The sequence below is a fragment of the Leopardus geoffroyi genome, chromosome B3, assembly GCF_018350155.1.
Source record: "Leopardus geoffroyi isolate Oge1 chromosome B3, O.geoffroyi_Oge1_pat1.0, whole genome shotgun sequence".
NCBI classification, from domain to species: Eukaryota; Metazoa; Chordata; class Mammalia; order Carnivora; family Felidae; genus Leopardus; species Leopardus geoffroyi.
This window is the reverse complement of record NC_059337.1, coordinates 120,081,834-120,103,443: the sequence shown is the minus strand read 5'-3', so window position 1 is coordinate 120,103,443 and position 21,610 is coordinate 120,081,834. Positions and strand designations below refer to the sequence as shown.

At 45.5% G+C, this 21,610-nt stretch overlaps 1 protein-coding gene across 1 annotated transcript; it reads right to left on the bottom strand.

Moving 5' to 3' along the window:
* Positions 1-1,101: 1,101 nt before the first annotated feature.
* DLST (dihydrolipoamide S-succinyltransferase) lies at positions 1,102-20,209 on the bottom strand. Its single transcript, XM_045451516.1, has 15 exons — positions 19,874-20,209; positions 19,271-19,304; positions 16,118-16,166; positions 13,212-13,267; positions 13,009-13,083; positions 12,726-12,781; positions 12,024-12,135; positions 10,341-10,496; positions 9,895-9,971; positions 8,921-9,018; positions 5,067-5,197; positions 3,583-3,656; positions 3,202-3,285; positions 2,618-2,785; positions 1,102-1,646 (listed from the first exon to the last, which is right to left on the bottom strand). Exons 1-15 carry the CDS (start codon positions 19,934-19,936, stop codon positions 1,512-1,514), a joined length of 1,368 nt encoding a protein of 455 aa, XP_045307472.1. The 5' UTR covers positions 19,937-20,209; the 3' UTR covers positions 1,102-1,511.
* Between the last annotated feature and the right edge of the window lie 1,401 nt (positions 20,210-21,610).

The following is a 21,610-nucleotide window of genomic DNA, read 5'->3' as shown; positions in this document are numbered from 1 at the left end:
TAGAGGACATGCTGTGGCTTCCAGCGCCAATGACAATCATGATGCTGGAGATTTGTACCTTGGTACCTAAAAGGAATGCAGAAGCAGGAACCTTTTGAGAACATTTGCCCTTTAATTTGCATTTAAAATCAGTTTCTTTAAATATTTTAGTTACAAGTTCTGAATAGTGAAGACATAGTAGATGCTGCAGGCACTCAGTATTGGCTCCTGTCCCTTCCCCCCACCCCCCACCCCACCCTCCAGGCCTTGCTTCTCTGCTCCAGATCCAAACGGGCACTGTGCACTAAGTATGTGGTTCCTGTTCTCAACTGTCAGCAACCTCAGGCCTGGATGCAGTTGGATACAAAGCGATGAAGCCCAGTGGCTTTCATGACAAGAAGTATGTATTTAAACTAGCTCCAAGCAATTCCAATGATTGCGTCCAGACCCAACAGGCAACACCGCCTCACAGGTGACACTGCCTGTCTCCCCACCGTATATTAGCATCTTGGGGCTGGTTTCCACACCGTCCAACGTCCTCCAGACCTGTGTTCTGCAGAAAAAGAGCTAAGGCCCTGCTCCCCAAGGGCCATGATACAGAGAAACAGCTGCCTCTTCAGGCCAAGTGCTTACACCAATGGCATTTACAAGCTCAAATCAATCTGAGCCAGTCCACAGGAAGCCCCCTCACCCCAGTCTCACCTGGCTCCAGCCCTGTGACCACACCTCGTCCCACTGCCATGATATGCTAGAATCTGTTCTAAATGACAATGTGTTAGAATGGTTCCGAGCAGCCTGGAAAAGTTGGCACAATCACAGCTGTGTGTTACTGTGCCAAAACGGGGCTACGATGGAGGGTGACGGCAAGCCTGTCTCTTCTACAACATACACCTCGGGGGGGTGGGGGTGGGGGGTCTGCCCTCTCCCTGCTCCTACCCAGATCCCCTGGCCTGCGCTTCCTGAACGAGGTAGAAGAGGCATCTTGAAGTCAATGAGAGTGGAGAATAAAGGTGTCATTTAAGCAGCAAAGCAGCACCTCTTGGCCTGTGGTTGATGCCTCCACACAGGTGGAATCGAGTGAGAATGTGCACAGCCAGGACAGAGGCCGCTCCGAGCTTGGGAGACACCATCCCCTCCTAGCCCAGAACAGACTTTCAAAAGATACAAACTTGATCACATGGTCCCCAGTGGTTTCCCTATTGTAGTACACTGGCACAGGGGAGAAGCAAAATCATCTCTGCACAAGACTAATGGGAGAAAGGCAGGAAATATTAATGAGCATCCATTAAGGCGCTCTCTCCCTCAAGCCTAAAGAAGATATTCGAGTGTAAGAGAAGGGTGCACAGAAGGGGAGAGCCTGGCAGAATACCAAGAAGAGACCTGTGGCTGCTGGTTACATAGTGCCCTGGTTTCCTTGCTTGAGGCCAACAACATGTGCCTGACGCCAGGCCAACCTGGGACCCGTGAGGGGACAGGGAGAAGACTGGTTTTCAGTTCCTGCATGGTTGGTGCGTAGGGTACGTGGCTTCCTCCTAAAGGTCCAGGAGGAGGACTCTGGGATCTTCTACCGCTGCCTTGATTTTGCGGAGAAAAGTTACTGCCTCTCTGCCATCGATCAGCCGATGATCATAGGTCAGTGCCACATACATCATGGGCCGCACCTCCACCTGCAGGGAGGAGAAGTTGACAGGTTTGTCTGCAGCAGAGCAGAGGAGGCCCCACTGGAAGTGGGGTGATGAGAAAGCACAGTCCACAGAGAAGTTTCCGGTTCCAGAGCTTTTCCCGTTGTTGTTGCCTCTGGATACTTAGAATATTTTCAAAGACCAAGGCCCACCCTTAGTGCAAAGCTCCCCGACTCAAGAAAGTTTAACCAAGAAAACAAGTGCCTTTTAAAAATATGCTCTGCCCTTTCATTCATCTGTCATCTAAAGAAAAAGTTTGTCCTTAAATTCTAGCAGCCTCAAGTTTCTTCTTTAGGGTTACAATTTTAAAAAGTAACCAGAGATCCTTAAATGCTCTGAAATTGTATGCCAAGTTGTGTGTGTGAGCATTTTCAAGGGAGAAGACCTAGGATTTTTGGATTCACAAAAGGGAGTTAGTGACCCAGAAAGGTACTAAACACGGGAATCCGAGGAAGTATTTTCCTACCAATGTATCTTCTAGGCCAGCTCAAGACCTTTGACTTCATTCCCTGAACTCCCAGAGAACCACTAAGCCTTCATACAACCCGGCAGCTCACAGACTCTCCATTGCTGTTCTCTGGTTCCCGGGGCAGGGACCATGCTTCCAACTGTACCCTTACTCCCCACAGCACCTAGAGAATGGAGCTTGCTGACCATTCCAGATGAAGGGGCAAGCCTTCTTCAGCACCACGGTCCTCACACTTTAATGCACGTCAGAATCACCTGCAGCTTCTGTTTCATCACGTCTGGGAAAGGGTCCAAGAATTTGCATTTCTAACAAGTTCCCAAATGCTGCTGATGCACACACCACAATTTGAGGATCAGTGCTCTAGCTGTTAATCAGAAACTAAGAATGGAACTTACGTCTGAAACTGCAGTGAATCTTTTATAATGAGCAGTTAGATTCCCTCTCCTCATCATCTAGCTGCTAGGGCATTAGCAGGGATGGTTCCTACCTTGCCTCCCACAGCCACTGGCCTATCAAAGATGCCATGCATGCCCAGGATGGCCGACTGAGGGGGGTTGATGATGGGCGTTCCGAAGAGCGAGCCGAAAACACCTCCGTTGCTAATGGTGAAAGTACCACCATCCATATCTTCAATAGCAAGTTCATTCTTTCGAGCCTAAAAAATGAAGATTTAATAATTGAAATGGAAGTGCGACCCAGCTCTCTTTACCTAAAGGGAGTCCAGAAGGCTCCCAGCGGAGATCAACAGTCCAAGTTCTAGCTATTGTTCAGCTGAGACGCCTGTGGCCAGGGTTCCACCAGAGGAAAGGTACGATGCCTCGAGAACCTTTTCCTTCTTCAGCAGGCCTCTTCCTCTGATAAGGATATCTTCTGATACAAGAGCACGCTGAGCTCTGCCAGATGGCTATACATAAGCTCCTGGGATGACTGCCATTCTCGGGCTCGGCACTCCTTATGGAGCAAAGTGAGGCTCCACCTCCCCGAGCACTGCCCACTGGGGAGCCCGGCCTTCTCCAGTCCTTCCTCCCCAACCTGCCCAGCAGCTGGCACACATGCTGCTTTTCACTGTACCTTCTCTCCCAGTTCACTGATGGCTCGCTCAATATCTGCATAATTCATAGCTTCCACGTTCCTGATGACGGGAACCACCAGACCCTGATGAGAGTGAAAAGCTGTTTTCAGTTGCAAATTAATAGTACCCTTTATGACTCCTTGGATTCAAGTTTATGGTCTCCCTTCCCCATTGAGTATCTTAATTACTCCATGTGATTAAGAGTCTTAAAATATTTAGGCTTCACATCAAGAGAAAAGGATGTGGTGTGGTCAAAGTAGGTTACTCTTTCACTAACTCCCTTCTGAAAAGACAGGATTATAAAAATGTTCTCTCCCGAAGGGCCTGTTTCATACAGACAGAGTCCAAGACCAGAGCCTCCCCCTCTTTCCCCAACATACCCGTGGAGTGGCTACCGCAACACTGATGTCAATATAATCCCTATACACCACCTCTTTGGCTGCGTCGTCAATCACTACGAGAGAGAACACACGTTACATACAACTCCCCAAGCCTAGGCTAATATGGAAATAACTGCATTAATAGGGTAAAAATCCGCACTGCTTGGTACACTGTTGGCTGAGCCGCCTGAAAACCACACCACAGGCAGCAGATTCCTCTTACTCCAGCTGTAACCAATGTGCCAACCCATCGATCGTAACATCTCCCGATGACCCTGACTGAGCCTGACCACACGAGTGTCCGTTTTGGGGGGAGCCCTCAGAAGGGCTCAGTACACCGGCTCACGTGGGATAGGTATGCACTGGCTTCTTTTTCACCAGCTCTGCCCAAGCCCTCCCTTAACAGACAAGGGCTGGGGTTTACAAAGTGCTCCCAGAAAGGCAAATTAGCAAAAGGAGGGGTGGGCGGGCCGCTGGTTCCACCGCCTACTCTCCCAAGAGGTGAGGGAGGCCTCTTTCTAGGAGGCTCGGGAGGAAGCAGGGTAGTGGAAAATAGCAAACTGGCAGCTGAAAAATCTAGGTCTAGGGCTGAGAAAACACAAGCTTGGGAATCTTTTCCATAGCAAGTCTATGGTTGTGTTGTTAGAAAACCACCAAGGAAAAGCATGTAACGTGAGAAAGAGGCCAAGAGAACTCTGAGAATTGCCTACATGTCCGGGCAGGCAGAAGAAAGGGATGGAGAGCCAATCAGGAAAGCATGAGAGGAATGGAACAAATAAGGAGGGACACATCTGGGCAAAGCAAAGACACCCCTCTACCTACCTAAAAGTACACCACTCAATGAAAGGGACTAGGGTTTCTATTTCTAGATCTTTAGGGACCCTTGGCACTGCTGAGGATTGCAAAAGTGTCACTATCCCCTCTCCAATCTTCCAGGGAACAGAGAAGCATCTCAATAGGAAAGAACTGCTTGTTAGATCAACATTTCAATGACGTAGGTGAGCAGAAAGTAAGGAAAATGAGCACCAAGTCCATGAAAGAGGGGCCAAGCCCAAGGCCTACCAGTGAGGTTCAGTGGCCAGAAACCAAAGGTCACCCTGGAACCTATGCCAAGTGTGATAGGCCACAAGATGCCAGGGTCCGTGGGAAGGCTGGTGCTAGACAGAATATAAGCTTCCACCCTGACATGAGAAGCCTGGAAAACTGGGCTTGCTCAGAATTGCCTGATGGCAGAGCAGTTGCCAAACTATGAACTGGGAGGAGAAACCATTCTGTCCAGCTTGGGGGAGCGGGGGAGGTGGAAATAATCATGACACCATTTCAGGAGGGTGAACCAAGAAGTCTCTGGGGAAAGACACTCATGTTTTCACAGGTATGAAAGAGTCTTGGTCTGTTGGCCCCCATCTTTCTGTGCGTGTGGGAGCAGTCTGTGTTCCTGCACACATCTCCCAGGACCTCTTGGAGTCCGGCCACCACAAACTCACCTGCATTTACAACAGGCTGCTCCTGCAAGGCAAAGGCTGAGGCCTTCACAAATGCCGACATGAAGCCTAGTTTGAGGTTATGTTTCTTCAGAAAAGCATCTTTGTGCCGAGCCCTCATCTCCTGGATGTTACTGCAAAAACACATCACAAAACAAAGTGACCACAAAGCCTTTATTTTGATTTCATACCAGCTTCTAACTCCGTGTACACAACTGGGTAAACATTTTTCCTTTACTCTGGACCATCTACCTAAGTTCAAGTTTTGAAATAGTCCAGCGGAGGTCAATATAATTACCTTGTTCCTTTACAAAACCTGGAATCAAAAGAATCAGTCCAGTCTTTAAGGTAGGTTAAGTCCCTTATGGGGCTCCTTCCTGTTCCAGAAATCACAAATTTAGTGACAGGTAATATGATCAAGAGATCACGCAGCATACCAACATCCTTGACTGGATAGGAACATGATTTCTAGCTACACTAAAATCATGAGCTCTCTACTCTGAAGAAAAATTGTTTTAAGCATAAACACAGTCTATAAAATAAATAATATTCTTTTTGTTACAATTATGTCCCCAAAATCCACAACAAACTTGATTATGACTTCCTTGTGACCCTCTCTCTTCCAGTCTCCTAAATAATGAAAACAAAAAACAAAACAAAAACAAAAACCTCCACAGGTGTTTGGGCTCCATGTGAGCAAAAGCATCCATGACTATATACGGTCAGGTAGAGTCCAGTGTCCTCTTAGGCTCACGGGAAAGTCAATAGATTTCTTCTTCACCCCCCAGAGTTAGCAGTTCCATATACTGTTCCTTCAAACAGGTGCCAACACCCACCACATGAAAGGGACAAGGCTGGACATCAAGATACAAATATAATAAAGACATAGCCCTTGTCCTTAATATCAGTTTAATGGATGTGGTTTCCTTGGTATTTAGAAAACTGGAGATGTGTGGACCTAAGTTTTTAGAGTACAAGCAGCAGGGCCTTCTGAGAAGCCTTTACAACGTAAACAGTCTTTGTTCATTTCTCCACAGATGTGTACCACATACATACCGCAGTTAGTGGGAAATGATTTTCCCATTATTTTGTTGCAGAAACCTCAATATTTATCGGAATACAGTTCCATGATGGAAATTGAATTGAACTTTATCTCAAGCCTAAACGCTCAGTTTTCCCTTTCTCCCTATAATGGCCTAATTTGACATTAGCACCAAAGAAGATGGTATAACTTTAACTCCCTCTTCAGACTGTTTGCCTTTGAAAAAGGAAGTTTTCCTAGGGGGCCTGATTGGGTTTAAATGTTTGTTTTCCTGAGTCTAACCTTATTTAGTGCTAGAATTACCACCCTAAAGACATTACTGGTTCCCAAGACACAAGAGCTGCAGAAGAGGGAAAGAGATGTGATAAACATCTCTGCTCTCAAACCTGCCCAAATGCTATTGTCTGGTCATTAAGCAGTTTCTATTTCAGAGCTCTGCCCTTGGAGGCAGGGGCTGGGACAACAGGGTAGAGGAGAAGGCCTCAGAAAGGCCCCTCATGGGTAGCTGATCAGCACAAGACCCAAAGGGCACTCGATCTAAACCACATTACTGACTGCAGTGAGACCCCAGGCCACTGTTAAGTGACACCTCGATTAGCTGCTGAAAGGTGATCCAGCTACTGCACTTACCTTCCCATCAAAGCTGTTGGGCCAACTGCATCTTTCAAGGCCACAAATATTTACATGTTTTGTCTTAAGGAATTAGGTAGAATTTCAAAGTCCAATTCAATTTGTGTACAATCTGGCCCTAATGCACTGAAACATAAGCTGCAGCCTTTGTGATTCAGTAGTTAAGGCCCTTCCCTGTGTCCTACGGATAGGAAGGAGAGAAATCTTTTGCTTGAATGATATCCAGTCTTTGTAGGAAGCTTCACGACAGAATGGAAAACATCTAGTGAAATAAGCCACAGAGCCCTACTCTGGGAACAATGCCACAGCGCACTGTCAATACATCACTCCCTTCTCTATGTTTTTCAGATCCCTTCAAAAGAAAACAACTTCCCCTAATGAAAAGTAGGTTAGTAAACACTTAGAATAAAAAGCAGCAAAGACATGACCTGAAGACTTCATGGTTTTCCTCCTGAATTAAATATAAACTTTTACCCCTGGCATTCAAAACATTCCAAAGTATGGATCCGACTTCCTTTCCCATTCTTTCCCACACATTCCTGACATCAGGTATTTCTCAAATGTATCCTGTACTTCCTGTGTCAGGTCCATATTGTTTGTTTACAACATCTGGAATGACCCTCCCCCCAATATTACTTGTGTCAAAATGCTAGCTGATCTTAAGACCTATTAAAAATCTCTTTCCTGGGGCGCCTGGCTGGCTCAACTGGTGGAGTATACAACTCTTGATCTCAGGGTTGTGAATTCAAGCCCCACACGGGGTAGAGATTAAAATTATATATATATTATATAATATATTATATATATATATTATATAATATATATTTTAAGTTTACTTATTTTGAGAGAGCTAGCAAGAGCGAGCACACGGGAGGGAGGGGAAGAGAGAGAGAGACACAAAGAATCCCAAACAGGCTCTTCACTGTCAGCACAGAGCCTGATGCAGGGCTTGAACTCACAAACCATGAGGTTGTGACCTGAGCCGAAATCAAGAGTCAAGTGCTCAACTGACTGAGCTCCAGGCGCCTCCACCAAAAATAAAATCTTAAAAAAAAAATCTCAGGGCCACCTGGGTGGCTCAGTCAGTTAAGTGTTTGACTTTGGCTCAAGTCACGATCTCATGGTTTGTGGGTTTGAGCCCTGCATCAGGTTCTGTGCTGATAGCTCAGAGCCTGGAGCCTGCTTCGGATTCTGTCTCCCTCTCTCTCTCTCTCTCTCTGCCCCTCCCCTGTTCATGCTCCATCTCAAAAATAAACATTAAAAAAAAAAAAAAAAAAAATCTTTCCTCCAAGTATTGCCTGACCCTCCCCACCCCATCTCTGCCCTATACCTCAAAAACAAATACTCTCATTCTCTCCACCTCATAGTTTTTGTACTCTTCTGATGCTTCTTTTTCTAGATTTTACTTTGTGTTTATCTAAACCACATGGTAAGCTCTAAAAGGGTAGGGCTCTTTTTCCCTTATCCCTGTATGCCCTTCAAATACAGTATAGCATCTTGTACACAGTAAGTGCTCAAATACTGCAAAATTTAACACACTGTCTTCCCCACAGTGCTGACACTTGTATACATCAAAACCTTGAAGAAAACGGGTGAGTCAACAGCTCACCATAGAAATGGTTATATTAAATTGTCCCTTTGGTTATCATTCTGAGGTTTTTACTTTAAAAACAAAACAAAACAAAACCTTTTCATTTCTTTATCAAAGCTGGTAAAGGTGAAAGCAAAGACAAGCCTATGCCTTTCTACCACCCAGTCTGAGTTGCCTAGAAGTGCACTTAAGGAGCAGTCGCCGTGAGAAAGAAGCAGGGTGCAGCGCCCTGGCTCTGAGCGGGAGTCAAGTGGCTCTTTGTCTCCAGGGTAGGCCCAGACATAAGCCTCACTGGCGTGGTTGCCCTATCTCTACTTGGCAACTCAACACCAGTTATCAGGTCATCAGAGTTTAACACCATCATCAGCCTCATTTAGCAGACGTCACAAGATTCAGGTATAAAAGGCCCAGTTTTTTAAGTCACAGAGGCAGGCAATTAGAGAATGAAACTGATGGGTTACTTCTTGTGTCAGTCAACAAACAGTGCAAAGGGATCCCTCTTCTTGCTGTTAGTTTTGGAATCAGCACTAGGGAGGGGCTGGGGCAAGTTCAAGTGTTCTCCAAGGAAAAGGAGATAGGGATTAGAGCGCTCACCTCATGTCGATCTCATTGAACGTAGTCAGCATCGCACACGTATTCTGGGCCTCCTTCAGACGCTGAGCAATGCGCTGCCGCATCCTATTCATTTTCTCCTGAAAGTGGGACAAGTATTGACAACTTGGTCTCTCTGGATCAAACCCTCCCTGCTCGGTCCAAGGGAGCACTCAGCTTACAAGGACTGGATGGTCAAGGACTATAGTAATAAAGCACAAGAGCTCCAGGCTTTCTCTTGCCTGTGGTGGCTTTGTTCCTCTGAGCAAGAATGAGAGGAGACCCAGAGAAAAACTACTCACTCAGATGTGCCTGCATTTGACCAAGAATGGAGGCTCAGGAAATGGTTTGATTTAAAAACCAAAACCAATTTATGAAAAGGAAGAGTGTGGTGTAGGGCTAGCCAGCCCAAGAATCACGACAGAATGGGCAATTTCTGGTGATAAAGACTTGCATGAGAATAGTTACTGTGGAATGGAAACACAAGCAACAAACTTTGAGGCGACAGTATTTTTAGACGGTATTCTCAGGCAGGGGAACCCACACTCTTGACCATACTTCCTTGAGGTTTTATGTCCACCGCTAGTAGCTACTATTACTATGTAGCCTTCAGCTAAGCATCCCTGAGGGGCAGGAACAGAGCTCACCAAACCACCTCTCTACAGTGTGTGTTACTGTGGGAGGGAGGGCACACATCAGTAAGCTCCCGTCTCCTGCAAATATTTCACTCAACCAAGGCGTTTCAGCGGTAGCACAACACAGTGGGGAAAAAAACCACTGGACAAGTAAATGTTCAGAAGACTTTAGGTTTTATCTAGTCCTATCAATTGACTGTTATGTGACTGTGAATACATCACTTCCTAAACTCAATTTCCATGAGCTGTCGGCCGTTCAAAGGTAGGCACCACAGGGCCTGCACTCCACTAATCTCAACACTGCCCCCTGCCTCTTCCTGGAAGTGGTCCCCAGAGGCTTACCCGATGTTCTGAACGCAGACCTCTGCCAGCTCCTGGCTCAGCTACTGGAGGGGCAGCAGTGGGTTTTACTGCAGACACTGAAAATGAAGGGAAGGTACAGCTGCATCAGAAAATCAGAATAACATTTACTAAGTGGCAGTGCTTTCATACTGTATTGTCCCTTAATCCTGAAGATATTCTGAGGTGTACTAGGACCATTCCCACTTCACAAGTGAATGATCTGCTCAGAGAAGTTAAGTAACTACCCTAAGGTCACACAGCTGTAAACAAAAAGCTGGGATCCAAATCCAGGTCTTCTGATACAAAGTCTACAGTTCCTTCTACAAAGCAGTCAACAGAGCCTGTTCAGAGCCATGATTAGTCTCAGATTCTGCCCTATGAGGGAACATGACATCAGATGAGATGTTCTTCTCCCACACAGAGACACGTGGGAGGTGAAGGCTTACCCGGTTTGCTAGCGAGAGGTTGTGAGGGTGAGGGCACTGGTGGCATCTGAGTGGGTATGGATGTTGCAGGGGGAGGAGGAACTGCCGATGCTGTAGGCTCTGCTTTTGGGGCTGCAGCAGCAGGAGCTTCTGGTGGCTTGGCCTTAGCAGGAGCAGCTGAAAAACAAAAACAGAGGCCATTGGCGTTGTCTGGAACGAAAAGCAACCAAATCAGACACTAAGCAAGGTTGAGCAGCGAAAGCTCTATCTCGAATCACTTGACACATTCTACCTGGGCATCTGCCATATATACAAGGCAGTATGAAATGCACACAATGATATGAGGCCCTATCCTTCCATTTCCCAGCACTCCTGGATGTCCTACATTACATAACTGACTTAATTCAGCTGCCTTCCTGATTTCACATGTATTGACTGCTGGTCAAATTTAGCAAGTACTTTCACAGCACCTACTAAGCCTATGGCAATATAAACTTCCAAGCAAAAGAAATCCAGGCAATTGAAGATGCTAGCTAATACAAACACATGAAAGCAACACATTTCTAGTTACAGGAATACTGACAGTCTCATCTTCTACTTTAACATCATGTGTGGAAGAATACTCCGAACTATTAAAAAATAAAAGTCTAAAATAAAGGCTCACTCAGACTTAAAGAGTTCAGAGCGTTTCATCTAGCATCATGCTCATAAATCAATGAGGTGGCCAAACCATAAACTCACAACTTTAAATTAAGTGTGTATTTTGAGTTTATCCAACTGTACATATCTGGTTTCATATGTAAATTAGAAGAACATTCTTTTCAAGAAATGATAAAGAGATAGAATTCTTCAACTGGAAGAATCGATCTTATTCCCTAGCCTTCTACCACACATTATCCCAGCCTGGTCTCAGCCTGATTAATCTCAAGGATGTAATCTACCATCTCTCTACTTAACTCTATTGTTAATGAGAAAGAAATAGACGTTAGCAGTCACAGCATTTAACAAAGAATCAGAAAACCAGTTATTTTCTTTTCTAACCCCTCATACTGACTGTAAGGTCCCATATAATTCATTTTCTTGTTTCTCATTTCTTCCCAAGGGAAAGAGCAACCCTCCCTACAAATGTTATGAGAAAACACAGGTGGAAAAAACACACTGAATTCTCCAGAATAGACACCATGAAATATTATTTCTTCTCACTTTAGTAGAGCAGTGGCTCTCAGCCCTGGCTTTGTATCAGAATCACTTGGAGAGCATTAAAAACACCCAAAAACAAACTATAATAGCCAGGATCTGTTAACACCAGATTTCATATATCAGAATCCCTGGACCATGGAGTCTAGGCATTTGTCTTATTTTAAAACCCCCATGTGATTCTGGTGCCAGGGCTGGGGAGGAGGAAAAAAAAAAAAAAAATCACTATCTTTAGAATCTTCTTCATTCTATTATATGTTTAAGAAAAGGTCTAGCATAAAAAAATACACGGAAAGAAGAGTTATTACAAGTTTTTTTTAAAATACCCCTTTCTTCTAGAACTTGATATTTAAAGTGCCCACTATATAAATATCACCTTAGTCCCTCAACTAACAGCAGCCGGAATGCCAAATAGTCTTTGAGGTATCAAGGAATTAGTACATTATGCTCAGCCCCAATTCCAAGGGGGAACACTGGAGACCTTGACAACCAGGAGAACTTCTTTACCGCCAGTTTTCCTGAGCGTGAAAAGAGGAGTGCCTCCTTCTACTTTTCCCCCATCAGGTACCAAAAGCGCTTCAATCACGCCATTTGCTGGTGATGGGACCTGCACAGATGTCTGGAAAACAAGGAGAGATGGGGAAAGAGTTCAAATTTTTACTCAGCATTAGAAATTTAATTGTCTAGAATCTCCAATATGAGTCACAACAGTTGCAAAACAGATATACAAGACTCTGCACATAGAAACACCAAGGCCACACTCTCAGAGTAATGAAGAGTCAATGCTATTGTGAAGATTCACCCTTTGTCCTTTCACAGAAACATTAAAGCAATGTTCAGTTAATGTGTTTCCAAGTGATACCAAAAAAAAAAAAAAAAAATCCAAACATCTCATGCCCAAGCACAAGTGCAGGAACACACAAGTGCAGGAACACGTGTGTGCACCACCACCCCCTCCCCCCACCACACACAAAACTAAAGCCACTAACGTACATAATACATATACTGAGAACAATCCAAAAATAAACTTTTAAGACTTTTTTTCTTTTTAATGAGCTATTCCAACACTTTAACAATGGAGGTTAAAGCAAGTTAAAAATTATCTTTAAACAACAATTAAGTCCCTGTTGTGTTTTTTTTTTTTTTTAATTAGGTTAATAAACCAAGGGGGAGAGCATGGAAGATTACACTAATATAGGACAAGCCTACCTTGTCAGTTTCAATCTCACAAACCACTTCATCTTCTGCAACAGTGTCTCCAACAGCTGAAAAGACAGTCAAAGGCTGCCTGTTAAGTGGGAAGGACTCTAATAGCCACAAAATCCCTTTTGACAGGTGTGTTAAAAGACCCTTTTCCTATAGGGTCAGGAAAAATTACACTGCACGTAATAAGAAGAAAGGAGCCCAATTACTGAGGCAGGGAGAGGGGGAGGGCAATGACAACTTTATAAAGCATTTAAACTTAAGAAACGAGTAAGGCCTGAAATCTTACCTTTCTCCCACCTAACATCTCCCTCTGTGACAGATTCTGCAAACGCTGGGGTTTTGACTGTAATCACATCATCCTCTAGGAAAAGAGCAAAAAAGAAAAATCACATGGAGTCCATATATTTCCGTTTTAATTAAACTCCATTGTTGCTCTTCCCATTAAAACGCCATTCCCAAGCAGGCAGGGAATTGAAGGCTGGTACTTACTGCACACAGCTGTAGTTCTGAAGAAGCGAACACTGAAGACACTACTGTTGTTAATACTACAGAAAAAACATAAAAAAAGTAAGCTCCTTTAGCAGGTGAACCACTCACATCTTAGTCTAGATAAGGCACCATGGATCACTTTCCCTTTAAATCAGTGATTCTCAGCCAGGGGTGTCCATCAGTGTCACCTAGGGGAACTTTTTCAAAGCATACGTGTCCAGGTCCCATCCCCAGAGATTATGACTCAGCAGGTCTATGGCAGAGCCCAGATGATTTGGGTGCCCTAAGAAGTAAGCTCCTCAGGTGAGTCCAGAACCCTGTGCTGAAGTGAAACGTCAGGTCTCACAAAATAGAGCCTTACATTTGGTTCAGTGAAGGAAAAGATAAGCATCTTGGTCCTTTGCACACCCACCAAAAGGAACTGGCTTCCTGATTAGGTTTTTTCTTAACCAAATCCACCTAAGATAAAGTACGTGCCATTGTGCCACAAACAATGAAATTTTTGTCTGCAGGATTACAGACCGAGATCAGATAAGGCAGCAAGATGACACAGTTAACTCGGTATTAAAACAAGATGTTATGGGCCAAGGGTGGGGGCAGGGGCAGAACCACCAAAAAAGTCCTAAGATATCTCTTAGTCTGTTCTCCTGCTAAGAGGCAGCACACTGGTCCATTCTGGACCCACTCAAGAAGAACCTCAAAAGACCAAGGTATTTTCCAATATGGCACTACCTTCATATAATGTAAACTAGAGAATGAGATCACCTTATATGCACGAAAGCAATAAGAGTGGTTAACTTTAGAGAGTGGGACATGTAGATATATATGGTATCCATGGTTATCTGTTAACACACATATACATTTGGGGAGAATGACTAGGACCGATGGGGACTTTCACTTTCTACACTTCAGGACTGTTTGAATATTCTACAACAAGCACCTTTATGATACGAAAAACAGATTTAAGTTGCCTTTTGTTTTTATTTATTTATTTTAATATGTATCATTGAGAGAGAGAGAGAGAGAGAGAGAGAGAGTCAGAGCACGAATAGGGGAGGGGCAGAGAGAGAGGGAGACACAGAATCTGAAGCAGGCTCCAGGCTGAGCTGTCAGCACAGAGCCTGACATGGGGCTCGAACTCACAGACCATGAGATGACCTGGACCGAAGTTGGACACTTAACCAACTGAGCCACCCAGGCGCTCCTAAGTTGCCTTTTGACATTTCTACTTTTGTAATGTCAAAATAACTATAAGATCTATGTGGAATCAAGAGGAAAATGTATGTTATTTTTTGAAAAAGCACAGAACACAAAGTGATCTGCATAAAGTCTATAACCATGTGTAAGCACACGTTCACGGGACAGAACTGGTGGGTAATGTGCAACTGCAGAGACTGCTCCGTGAGAACACTCAAGAACCTGGAGCACTGGCTGTCTCCAGGAAAAGGAACTTGGTGGCACTGCAAGACCACTTCTGAATCATGAAAAATCAAAATGTTTTATGACGAAAGGATTTTTAAAATAAAGTGGGTACCTTATTCACAGAAAACAGACAAAAGACAACACAAAAACAGTTATAAGACAAGGTGATCTCACCCCTGAAATTTTAGTGTTTTTTTGAAAAACAATTTACTTTCAGACGGTAATTTGTTGTATATATTGCATAGAAATTTGTGGTTGTTCCAATTTTCATTTAAATTGTAGATGAAGGGCATCTAGGTGGCTTAGCTGGTTAAGTGTCTGACTCTTGGTTTCGGCTCAGGTCATGATCTCACAGTTTGTAAGACTGAGTCCCATGTCGGGCTCTCAGCTTATGGTGTGGAGCCTGCTTGGGATTCCCTCTCTCTCCACCTCTCCATCCCTCCCCTGCTCATGCTCTCTTAAAAAAAAGAAACAAAATGTATTATATGTTCACTGTAGAATATTTGGAAACAGCAAAAAAAAGTACAGTAAAAATACAGAACCATTTTATAACCTGCATTCTCCCACTTATCATAGTGTGAACGTGTTAACATGACAGCTTAACCAACCCCGTGTTGTTTGCCCATTTTGAGAGAAATCTGGGTATACCAGGAGTTCTTTAGTATAGATTCTTAGAAATGGAATTGCTAGATCAAAAAATACACAGTTCAAAGACTCATGAATGTCAACTGCCCTCCAAAAAAACCTCAGAAATTCATTCTTTTAGTACTAAGTGCATCATTTTCTCAATTGAAAAGAAAATCCCATTGTGATGCATGGTGAAGAAGGAATTAATCTGCTGACCCTTCATTTTAAAGACTCTCCCTAGACAGAAAGTAGCTTGATAGCTGTTTAACCGATAACTAGAGAGCATCCTCTTACCACCACCCTGAAAATACTTGGCATGAAAAGTGGCATTAAGCAACATTCATAAGCAGAAGTTAATCTGAAACACACATGGGTGGCCTTTCCCAAACTGCATTACGCAATAATAGCATTCCCTCCGAAGCAGTCAAAGTCCCAGGCCTCAACTGACTAGTCTTTTGCTTTTACTGTTTCAAAAATGAATACTATGCTACCAAGAGGATGCTCTAAATCTCCACAATAAATGTTAACCTCCAGCCCTTCGGCAGCATCTGTATCCAACCAGAATACTTATGGGTACCCTTGTGTATTTATTCCCACAAAGAGAGGGTTCCAATTTCACTTTCTTTATAATCTAAACACCTGAGGACAACCACACTCTCGGGCCAGCACTGGACATGAGGCTGAAGCTCAAGGTATATCACACGTCATAAATCAACAAGAAGATTAGGTCTAGAGACTCAACATAACCACCTTGATAGCTAGGCTTCGAAGCCAGTGAAGAAAGCAGATGGTCAAATTTAGAACTAGAGTCTTAAATACCCTGTGGTCACACATTTGTGCTCCCCAGTGATACTTACACAATCTTCCTGCTGTCAGGGTAACCTGGTCCCTGACATAAGGAGACCCCTGCAAGAAACAAAACAACTCTTAACCAACAACTCTTATCTTATACAGGTTACCTGCTGGGAATGGAAAAGTCTGTTCACCTCCTAATGCTGAGATAGAGCAAGATCAAATGTAGGCACCAATATAATCTTTATCAAAAGAGTCCTGCTTCTCAATGGCAGAGAGCAACAGGTATGTGGGGTTGAGAGTGGGTGTATGTTTGAAGAGGAAAGGGGAGAATTCTAAGGGCAAAGCTGGAAGTAGTTTCATCATCTTATTTACCTTAAAATTCATAAACTTCCATTATCCTTACATATTTTCACAATAAAACCTCCCTACTCCCCAAGTGTTCAAATATAACTGAAGCTTGAGAAAGACACATAATGGCTTCTCTTGTGACTACACATAGCCTAATCTGAGAAGCAGTGGGAATGTTTGGTCTGGGTTTCTGTTTCCCTGGTTACTTATAATGCATGAAACTGGAAATCTTACTACCCAAACTCTAGTAGCAAAGACTGGGCTACTTTAGGTTCAGGGTCTCCAGTTTGCCCCAGTACCAAGCAAATCACTGTCCCTCATTTCAGTTTATTGTCTTCCTGTGATCTCCCTGAGGTCTTCCCCTCTGGTCAGACTCAACAAGGTTGGAGCCCCTTTCTGCCCCACCAGTTGTCCTTATCACAGATAACGGCACTTCCCCAACTGACAACTAGTTACTACAGTACAGCTGCCTCCCCTAACAAATTCTTTCATAGCTCTTATTTCCTTCAGATCTATTAACAATTCTTTCCAAACCATGGGCTCAGGAGACACCAAATGGGAAACAGCACTCTCTTGTGCCCCCTCCTCCCCCAAATCTCCAAGGTTTCAGAGTCAAGTAAGTCACTTCTCTGTTCAGCAGTCAATGCCTCTGCGGTACAAATCCCAAGTACAGCATATCTTTGAGCTAGAACAACCAACAGCTCATACAGAGTTTTGGAACCCTGAGTCCAATTTAGAGTTCATCCTATAGCAAGTCTCATTTATACAGTGCTTTAGGGTTTACCAAAAGCTTTCACAGGGGCACGTGGATGGCTCAGTTGGTTGAGCCATCAGAGCAATCTGACTCTTGATTTTGACTCAGACCATAATCCCAGGGTCATGGGATTGAGCCCCGCATCTGGCTCCTCACTATGCATGGAGGCTGCTTAACATTCTCTCGCTTTCTGCCCCCTCGCCTTCTCATGCTAATTTAAAAAAAAAAAAAAAAAAAGCTTTCACATAAATGACCTCATTTTGATCTTCATGTCTCACACCTCCCTGAAGTAGAACGACCGTCTGTCATTATTCCCATTTCATACATAAGTAGGGTTTCTGGAGGTTTAAGTAACTAGCCCAAGGTGAAGCCTTGGGACACAACGCAAACCCCAAGTACAAGGTTCTTTCCATTGTCCTGCCAGTCTATAAATGGGGAAAATGTTTACTTTTGGGATTCCTAGTTTAAAAGAATATTTATTGTTGAGAGTCCACTACAAGCTCACTCTGCTAGGTGCCTATGTTCTCAGGACTCTTAGGATGAAGTCCAAAAACTTTACACATCCCTGAACTGTACAGCCCTCCCTATCTTTGCAGCCAGACAGACTTCCTTTCCATTCCTGTGACCGGTTAAGTCCCTTCCTGCCTGAAAACCTTTGCACAAGCAATTCCCTTTGCCTGTAATATTGTTCTCTTGGCCAACTGCTATGTATTCTTTAAGACTTGGTGTAAATGTCACTTCTTCTGGGAAGCCTTTAGTGACATTCTCACCACACTCTCCACCTTCCCAAGCCGGGCTACATCCCACCCTTTCATTACACCCTGGACTTCTCGTTCATAGTCATCACAATGTAATTGTGTCCTTACGTGTGCATAAATGCATATTTGCTGTCTCTCCAGCTAGCCTTAAGATTCTGGAGGGTATCCCTGTCACTTAGCACAGTGCCTGGCATGTAGTAAGAACTCAATAATTCATCTGTTGAGCACATGAGTGAGCGACAACATGGTGGGTTAAGAGTTGAGGCTGAGGAGTCAGGTAGACCTGGCTTAACCAATAGTTGGCCAAGTGACCTTGGTGAAGGCACTTACCCCTTCTTGGGTTATGCACTTGTAAAAGAGAATACCTCTTTTATTGTTTCTTGATGATTAACTGCAAAATGTGCAGAAAGCACTCAGAACAATGCCTGGCACACAGAAAGCTCACAATAGGATCAACTCATTCAACAAACATTTATGCCAGGCGTATAAAAAATTATTGGGGGGCGCCTGGGTGGCGCAGTCGGTTAAGCGTCCGACTTCAGCCAGGTCACGATCTCGCGGTCCGTGAGTTCGAGCCCCGCGTCGGGCTCTGGGCTGATGGCTCGGAGCCTGGAGCCTGTTTCCGATTCTGTGTCTCCCTCTCTCTCTGCACCTCCCCCGTTCATGCTCTGTCTCTCTCTGTCCCAAAAATGAATAAACGTTGAAAAAAAAAAAGAAAAAAAAAAAAAAAAAGCACATGAACTAATTAAAATAAATTAAAAAAAAAATTATTGGGATAAAACCTAAATTCCTTCCAATAGTCCACACACCATCTTCTATCTCAGACCATTCCCTCCCTTAACCAAAATTCTCTGGCTAAATCACCTTTTTTTTCCCCAGTGCCAAAATACTGCCAAGCTCTTCCCTTCCTCATGGTCTCTGTACATGCCATTCCCTTTCCTTCTCCTGGTCTTCACTGAACTGGCCTCTGTCACACCCTCTGGGTTGCAGCTTTAATGTCCCCTACTAAAGAGGGCCCTTCTGTCCACCTTCATTTGTTTCCTTCTCGGCACATGACCAAAATTCATGATCCCTCATTTGCTTAGCAATTTACACTGTCTTTTCTCCTAGATTGGAAGTTCCAGAAGGGCAAGAACTGTCAGCTGCTGCATCCCTAGGGAGTACCTAGTACAGGCAGGAGAAACTCAGTAACTATGTGCTAAATGAATAAACGATAGCTGTTCTTATGAAACAGTACTTTGTTTCACTCCTCTATATCTGAACATCATGTGGAGAAACATTAGCACCCCGGTTTCCTCACTTACTGCTCTGCCCAGGAGAAAAGCATGTTAGGTGAAGACAAGGGCACAACTTACCAGGCAGGGAACGTCTCCCTAGAGGGCAGTTCCCCTGTTGAGAAAGAAGACATTATCGACGTCACCCAAGATGAAAGGAGGGAAGAAACAGCTTTTTCTTTTAAGTGCAGACTCAAAGCTGCCCGGGTGCTAGTGACAGGTGAATCTCATGACTCCAAAAGGCAAATGCAACAACCAGGGCTCGCAGTCCCAGCCGGGCCTGACAAACTATCTCAACTTCCCACCGGGGCTGAACACCCACTGACTAACGGGAGAGAGGGGGCGGGCCCCGGATCCCGTCTGGACTCCGCCGCGCCTCCTCCCAAACTCTGAGTCTCGTGTCGGGACGGGCGCGGCTCTGGGAGGCTCCTCAGCCCCGGCGCGGAGGGTGGGGCGCAGCCGGGGACGGGGCGCCGGCTGCCTGGGGAAAGCTGGGGGCCGCTGGGCTCTGCAAGACGCCCCAGGGAGCAGCTGCGGCCCCGGGCCGCCCAGTCCGCGGCCTCCGCGTCCCGGTGCCCTTGGTGCCCGGCTTGACCGGCGCGCCGCGCCCCAGCTCCCCAGGCTGCCCCTCGGCCCGCCGGCGCGTTTCTCATCCGCCGGGGCCCCGGCCCGGCCGTACCGTACCTTCTGAAAAGCAGACAACGAGCGGCTGAACGCCCGAGACACGCAGCGTGACCGGGACAGCATCGCGGCGGCGGCGGAGCCGAGGGCGGGCGGACACCGGATATAGGGCCCGGCAACAACCGGAAGCGGGGCGGGCCACGGTACCTGCCGCCCGCGGAGGGGTGTTCGGAGCGAACCACTGGCGGGTGGGGGGAACCGACGGACCAGCCCCGGCCTCAGCCCACCTGTCAGCGCCAGGGAGCCTGCGGCGGTGGGGCGCTCTTGGAGCCCGCTGCACTGCCTGCCGGCCTGGGTCGGTCCTCCCGGGGCACCTACGACTGTCCGGAGACCAGGCCGCTCCCGGAGCCCCGCCCTCCCCGACCTTTCCTCAGAGCTGGCCCCGAGCTTGGCGCCAGTCTCTCCTGGGACCCCGGGACACCGCGCCTTTCCACCTCTGCACTACCGGCAAAGAGAAGGAGTCTGGCATGGGCTTTGAACTCGGACCTTGGCAGACACGCCTGCCCTATCTTACACTTGAGTGGCCTTGGGCAGGTGACATTGCTTCCTGAGCCTCGGGTTCCTCAGATATATATAAAAAAGCAAGAGTCACTTCCCGGCCTCCCTAACCCCAGAACAAAGAAGCAGCCCCAAGGAACCTCTAAAGGTTCCCACTGCCCTTTTACCAGCGAAGATCAGCAAGTAGCCTTACTTCTGCAACATCTCCTGATCTTCCCTCGTCCTGCTCAAATTCTCTCCAAGCTAATTGTAACCCCATACATCCTATGCATTTTGGAGGTGGTTCCTTAGTCACTCTATCCCTAGAATACAAACCACGAAATGAGGGACCTTGTCTGTCTTGTTCACTGCTGTATCTCAGCACTTGGAACAGAGATTGGCATAGGTAGGTGTGTATTAACCATCCTGCGTGAAACCTTCAAAGTGAAAGCACATAGCACCACCACCCCTCTTTAGTTTTCCCTCCCCTTCAATGCCCAAGCCCCTGAATGTTCAACCGTATAGCTCACCTTCCTAATAGAAAAGGTTTCCTATAAGCTTTGGTGGAATTAAGAATGAATGAATGAATGAATGAATGAATGAGCCACTAATGCCTGTTCATGTTGGTTGCTTCAGCTGAGTCATCTTGCCGGGTACGCAGGCACCTTTATGGTGCCTTCACTCACCTAAACTCTGGAAGCTTCCACCTCAATCCTGCAAGGATTGGCAGAAGCCCTAACGAGAAATAGAGAAAACCTTCTTGCTCAGCTGCTGCCCCTGATCAAGTCTTCAGCATTCGTCACCTGGATTCTTTTAAAAGCTTCCAAAAGGAAGCTGGGCCTCCACTCACACTTTCTCTAACCCATCCTCCATGTCAAAGATCCTTTTGAAACACACATCTAATCCTGTCACTCTTATGATTGAAGTTTTTCAATTGCTTCAACCTATCAGTAGGATGAAGTCCAAACTCCTCAGTTTGACCAGGCACCTGATAACCTGGCCTTTGGCTATGTTGTGATCCCCGCCCCCCTGATTTTCACTGATGTTGAGCTTTCGTCCTTACCACACCACTGGCAATAGCCCCGGTGTGCTATTTCACTCCTTCCCATCTTGGCGTGGGCTGATCCTACCTCTTAGTTGCCTAGGGACTTCTAATCATCATGTGAGTCTCTTTTGAATCCCTTTCCTAATAATCAGAGTTAACAGATACCTTTTCTGTGCTTCCAAAGCATTGTGCCTGCGTCTCTCCTTTGCATTATAATG

Bases quoted from the DNA above. Each gene is read 5' to 3' on its own strand.
- DLST (XM_045451516.1), bottom strand. From the start codon at position 19,936: ATGCTGTCCCGGTCACGCTGCGTGTCTCGGGCGTTCAGCCGCTCGTTG. The intron at 12,782-13,008 runs GTAAGATTTCAG...CTGTCTTTTCAG, and splicing joins AGATGTTAGGTGGGAGAAAG to CTGTTGGAGACACTGTTGCA. The intron at 10,497-12,023 runs GTAAAGAAGTTC...TTTGTTTTTCAG, and splicing joins CACGCTCAGGAAAACTGGCG to CTGCTCCTGCTAAGGCCAAG.